The 6562-nt window shown below is 36.2% G+C and overlaps 1 protein-coding gene across 3 annotated transcripts in view; it reads right to left on the bottom strand.

Annotated features, from left to right (window-relative positions):
• Positions 1-188: 188 nt before the first annotated feature.
• The window catches only part of LOC106874883 (F-box/LRR-repeat protein 5), a 43287-nt gene continuing 36913 nt past the window's right edge, over positions 189-6562 (bottom strand). For all 3 annotated transcript variants that reach the window (XM_014922792.2, XM_052971465.1, XM_052971466.1), the window contains 2 exons: positions 3414-3660; positions 189-2145 (listed from right to left, as the gene is read on the bottom strand). In XM_014922792.2, coding sequence (XP_014778278.1) covers positions 3432-3660 — 229 coding nt within the window. In that variant the 3' untranslated portion in view covers positions 189-2145; positions 3414-3431. The remainder of the gene's footprint in view (positions 2146-3413; positions 3661-6562) is intronic.

Below are 6562 nucleotides of genomic sequence, written 5' to 3'. Positions count from 1 at the left end.
TGGCAGATGGAAACTGAAACGCCGATGTTAAAACGTGGGTAGCTGATGAAGTAGAATGTTCTCTATGTGGCTCGTGTGTTCTCGTCTACGTTTGTTTGCAATGTCCTGTACCCAGATATGCACCTATACATACAGGTGGATGTCGGTATGCACATACCTGTACGTATATATGCATATACTCATTTACTTTTGTTTATATATATATATATATATATATCATCGTTGTTTAACGTCCGCTTTCTATGCTGGCATGGATTGGACCCATATATATATATATATATATATACACATGCACATACATACACACTCACATATACATATTTGTGATTGTGTCTATTTCCACCACTGCTTGACAACCAGTGTTGGTTTGTTTATGTCCCTGTAACTTAGAGGCTTGGCAAAATAGACCAATGAAATAAGTGATAGACTTTAAAAAAAAACAAAAAAAAACAAGTACTGGGGAGGTGGGAGGGGAGTTGAGCCGTTCAACTAAAACCCTTCAAGGTAGTGCCCCAGCATGGCCACGGTCCAATGACTGAAACCAGTAAAAGATGAGAGCTATAACAAGTCACTGCTAATTAGTCCACATGCCCATTCATGTAAAAAAAAAATAATAATAATAATAATTAACTTGTGTGGCTTGCCTATGAGAAGCAATCAGCATATTTGTCTATTGAACCTATGACATAATTGCAGTACAGTAATATAATATAGTTGTAATATAAATAGGAGCATTAGTTGAAATGTAGAGAAGAGGAAAACTAGGTGAACTCATCAGTAAGATTAGATGGGCAAAATGCAGGAATGTCATATGATTTGCATAGAGTATCACATATCAAAATTGACATTTTGTCTTCTAAGATGGAAGCAATGACAGTTGTAGCTATGAGAGAAAGAGTGAGGGTGGGGGGGAAGAGAGAGAGAGAGAGCTAGTAGATGTTGGAAGTTTATTATTGGATGGCTTCAACTTCTCTTTGAATATAATTATTAGCAAAGGTGTGAGGCTGAGTGGATAAAGGTGCTGCAATCGTGATTTCGATTCCCAGCCTGGTGGTGTGTTGTGTTTCTGAAGCGAAACACTTCATTCCACATAGCTCCAGTTGCACTCGGCTGTAAGGACTGGTGATCCCACTCAGAGGGAATCTTGGCCTGGCTGCCTGTCGGCCTGTTTTAGCAGGTAGGGTGGCATCGTGTGAAAGCTACGACGACGCAAGGTAGAGCAGTGTGACCAGTGTGGTGTATGAAAACATCCGACAGACTGGCTGATAGAGTGATGTCGTTAAGAATTGTCATTAACACTGAGTTCTTTTGGTGAATAAGTTTCATGGAAAGTAAAGGTAAAAAAAAATTGAAAGCAGCATCATCATCATCAGCATGTACGTTGCAAAGCAGGAGAATGTTTTAATGAAAAATAATACAAAATTATGTCAGCAGAGAGATGAAATGAAAGATGAGGAAGAATTTTGAGTTGGAATGCAAAGTGGTCGATGAGACAGGCTTCAATGAAAAGGTGAAATTTAAATTAGGGATGTAAGCGTGCTTGATTGTGGGAGATAAAGAGTTTGTTCTGAAACTGCACTGTTTTGGGTTTGAACTCACGGCACAGAAACATTAGGTAAGTATCTTCTACCATAACTTTGAGTTGACTGATATCTTCTGAGTGGAAACTGGTAGACAGAACTGCATGGAAATTCATTGTGTGCGTTGAAAATAAACGTTAGCAAAAAATGTAAACATCAGCAAGAAAAAAAAAACAAACAAAACAAAACAAAACAAAAAAATAGCGCTCTCCAAATGAAATTCCTTGTGGTGTTTGTTCTGCATTGAGATACATACACTCCCTTGTCACTCTCACTGATGATAATTTCAGTGAACAAATAATGCCGTTGTTCACCAATTGCAAAAGAATAAAAATAAAAATAAAAAATAATAAATAATAATAACTGCAGAATTTAATGAGAAGGAAGAATGAAACTTTAAAATTACTCAGCAAGTTTAAGTTAATAATCATTTTTAGAAATTGGGATACTAATTAGGCTATAATAAAATTTACCCAGAACTGTTGAGAAAATAATTAAGACTTTAACAGTAGAAGACAAGAAAATCTGTTGGTTGATCATAACAAGTTGTCAAGATGGGATGAATCTGAAAAAGAAGGAGAGGAAAAGAGACATCGTAAAAAAAAAGGGCCAAAAAAGCACAATTTATAAAAAAGCTGAAACTTCACGATTGACAGACATTTCATCTGATCCCTTTTTCTTTTACCTTTTAAAGGAACAATAAAATAATTGAAGTAGTTGTATGCTGTCAACTTAATGTGACAGTCCCCTGAAGGGAATAATACTACTGTTGGTTAGACCTAGGAAGCTGCACTGCTTAATTGTCGGCCTTGACACATTTCCTGTGTCTTTATGTTTACAAGGGGAAGACAAGCACCTCCACCCAGCTAAGCCTGCATCCAGAGACATGTTTCTGAGTGTTTGCTCGTCATCAGTCTCCCTCTTGTAAACATAAGGACACAGGAAATGTGTCAAGGCTGACAGGAAGTGGTTCAGCTTCCTAGGTCTAACCAACAGTAGTATTATTCCCTTCAGAGGACTGTCACATTAAGTTGACAGCATACAACTACTTCATCGTATAAATCTCTCTCAGAGATTTAGAAATGTATTATTTCTAACAATAAAATAATTCTTTCTGATTCTGACACAAGACCAGTAATTTTGAGAGCGGGGGGAGAGAAACTTGATTACAATAAACCCCAGGGCTTAACAAATGCTTGTTTCATCGACCCTGAAAAGATGAAAGGCAACACCAACCTTGGTGGAATTTGAACTCAGAACGCAGAGAGTTGAAATAAATGCCACTAAGCATTATTGTCCGGTGTGGTAATAATTCTACCTTAAAAGTTTCAAATTTTGGCTCAAGGCCACCAATTTTAGAGAGAGAGAGGGGGGGGTTGTCAATTACATCAACTCCAAAAGGATGAAAGGGCAAAGTCAACTTTGGTGGTATTTGAACTCAGAGCATAAAGAGTTGGAAGAAATGTTGCTGAGCATTTTGCCTGATATGTTAACAATTCTGACAGCTCTTTAACTTAATGGAGCGACAAGATATAGAGAGAGTCTACACTAGGGGTTGCCAAACTTTTTTGACCATCAACCCCCCTTTAGCCACTTCCCCTTTCACATCTACCCCCTCCCCCGCCACTTCTCCTTCTGCACCCCAAGAAATTGCTAGAGAAACACGTTGAGATTATATAATTTATGATGTTATAATGAAAAGACAAATTAAATCTCCTGTTTTATTCTGTTCTCAGACACACACTAACAGACAGCATGTGCTAATTTGAAATGATGGCATGGAAACTATAACAACACAAGAAAAGAAAGAAAAAAAAGTGGGGAGAAATTTACCTGCTCATCAAATTGAGCTTACTCTCCATTTCGGCAGCAAACTCTGTTGCTACACTGTAGATTCTGACATCCACTGGCTGTGTATTCAAAAGGATCATTGCTAATATTATCACAGTAGAAGAGATTTTCATGCTGCAGTTTTGGACAAGATTCCACCAGTTTTTCAAGCACATCACCGCTGACTTGCAGACAGCCAGAAAGATCAAGGTAGGTTAAATTCGATAATTTTCCATAAGTGGAGAGAGCTCTAGAAACGGGGAAAGAAAAAGAGAGAGAGAAAAAAATTAGTTAATTACAAAACAGATTTAATTAATATTAACAAAAATTTCATGAACAATACAATTGAACATTCTATGGTAATCATTTAATGCAGTCGTTCTCAATTGGAGTCCATATAAGATTTTGAGGGGTCCACAGTGTTATTTTAAGGGGCCATGAAATAATTTTGCTGTAGATGTATTTATTGCAGGAAACAGTTAGGTTTCTTTCTCTAACATTTTACATCGTTCAAGTTATACAAGTCCCTGCTGCAACATCTTTTGTTCAGATCTTTTATTTGTTTCGGTCATTGGACCGTAGCCATGCTTGTAGGGACCACATCCCTGAAGGGTTTCAGCTGAACAAATCATTCCCGATACTTATTCTATTGGTCTTTTTTGCTGAGTTACTAAGTTACAGAGATATAAACAAACCAACAGGGGGGGGGGAATGCAGACATACACGCACACTGGTTCCGTCTACCAAATTCACTCACAAGGAATTGGTCGGACCAAGGTTACAGTAGGAAACACTTGCTCAAGGTGCCATGTGGTGGAAACTGAACTCAAAACCACATGGTTGCAAAGCAAGCTTCTCTATCCACACAGCCATCTGTTAATCTGATTTACAAACTCTCTCTCTGTCATTAGGTGAATCAATACAACTTTGCAAAGACTACTACATTTTTATCTGCAAAGAGGAAATAAGCCAGCCTTTTACAGATCAACCATTCAGCTTTCTTTCTTTTTCTTTTTATCCTTTCAAAAACGTGGTATTTTAATTTCAGATCTGCAGTAAATTTACATGTCTATTGTAACACTGTTTGAAGTTAAGAATCTGTAGAACCATTTCCTCAGAGCATAGAATGAGGCCAGAAACTGATAACAGTACCCAATTCCAATTCTTTGATAAACAAAACAAAATAAAAAAAAAAACAAAAAACATTAACCATCCAATCCCTCTCTCCGCCAGGGACTGTTTTTGTGTCTCTCTTAGTATTCTGGGGGGAAGAGAGTTGGAGGATGGGAAGATGAAATATTGGTATTACAGCAACAAACCTGAATCCATTTCACTTTTATTGTCAGTTCTGTCAGACAACACCAACAAGAGGACCTGGAAAAATAGTCTGAAACAGAATTCTTATCCGGTTGACATAGTCCTGTTATTAGTTTACATCACTGAAATAATCTTCATTTCAAAAGAGATCCAAAGTGAAAATGTGTTGTAATGATAATGTATTTAATACCATAATACAGCAAGAACAGGACACAGAAAGATTTTAAACCTTGACTTGGCAAGTTTTCAATAACGTCACCTGCCTATAAAAATTTCTCATGAGCATTCAATGCTGTTAAATTTTGGCTTGAGAGCTTCCACAACTTGGATAACAATAGAAGACTGAGAAAAGAACCTGGCTGAAGGCTTTACACAGTCTCTTCCAAACATGAACTTAACTTTAAATAGAAGTTACTCATTTTCAATAGAGCTTTTCACTGCCCACCAGACTAAAAATATGCTGAACTTGATCAAAATGATTTCTCTAGGTTTATTAAAGAAGCAACTTTATCTCTGGATGATTAATTTCCATTGTATTTTTGCTGAAATGAAATAATTAAAATACTAATTCACGTTAGCTAAACATGGCTGCTAAGACTGACACAATTCCTGTTCCTATATTTGTCTTCAGTTGCCACAGAGTTCAACAGACAGAAACAGATGTCTCCTTAAATAGACTGAACAAAGCTAATAAATTACCAGACAGATTGAACGATACTTTCCAATTTGGTAAGTTTAGTTCAAAAGAGAAAAAAAAAAAAAGTAATTTTTTTCAGGAACAAATTACCTGCAGAATAATTTAAACTCTCAAGCTACGTACCACGAATATATTCATACGATATCATGTGCCAGCACCTAATCCGTTTGCAGAACACGGAACAAGTCTTGCACAAGCATAAGCAAATCTGTTAATAATCTTTACCATGTGAGAAATAAATAATGGTGTGCAGGGATAGGGGGGTACCATGAAAATATAAAATAATGAAAGAAGTTGAGAGACCAAAGTCAAGCATTTATAATGTAAGTAGTTACAGTGTGTGTTGGCTCTACTTCAATCATTATTTTTCATAATCTTTATTTTACACGTTTGTTCATTAAGGCCTCTGCTGTATTTGTTAAAATACACTCAAACACTAACTGTTAACATAAATGTATTGCCATAATAAGTATGAGTTTTCCGTATGCCAGTACTTTGGACCAGAGCCAGATATGGTCAAGTAGATTTCTTTAAGCAATCAATTTACAAACATATTATAGAAATCTTGATTCTTCACTGTTATTCTAAGAAGGTGTGACTACATCCGGGAAAGAAATAACCAAAAGAGAATGGTATGGAAAGCAAATTGAAATTCATTGAAATGACGTTTGTATGTTTATACTTTTTTAATTAAAAGTAGTTTAGCGCTGCACATACTGTAAATCCTCGAGTATAATCCGCACTTTTCCCCCAAAATTTAAAGGTCAAAATTTCTAGTGCATACTATATATGAGGTTAAAAATGAAAAATATTTTCTAAGCAAAATTTTCTAAGTGATTGTAAAGGCAATTTACTTAATATTTATTTTTCACTGACATTATTACTGTTATTTCTTTATTTTCTGCAAACAAAGTGCACAAAAAAGCTACACGTTTGCATTATGTTATATATACAATAATAATAAAGGACGTTACCGTATATACGTTTACAAACCAAGGACGTTATATAGACCTCATTGACTCAAGTTAGAGAAGGGGTGCGTATTATACACAAGGTTTAGGTTCTTCAGAGGTACAGCCCCCTAAAAATCCCCTGCGTATTATACTCAAGGGCAGACTACCTATACTCGAGGATTTAC

The sequence above is a fragment of the Octopus bimaculoides genome, chromosome 11 (genome assembly GCF_001194135.2).
Source record: "Octopus bimaculoides isolate UCB-OBI-ISO-001 chromosome 11, ASM119413v2, whole genome shotgun sequence".
NCBI classification, from domain to species: Eukaryota; Metazoa; Mollusca; class Cephalopoda; order Octopoda; family Octopodidae; genus Octopus; species Octopus bimaculoides.
This window is presented reverse-complemented; position numbering and strand designations above follow the sequence as displayed.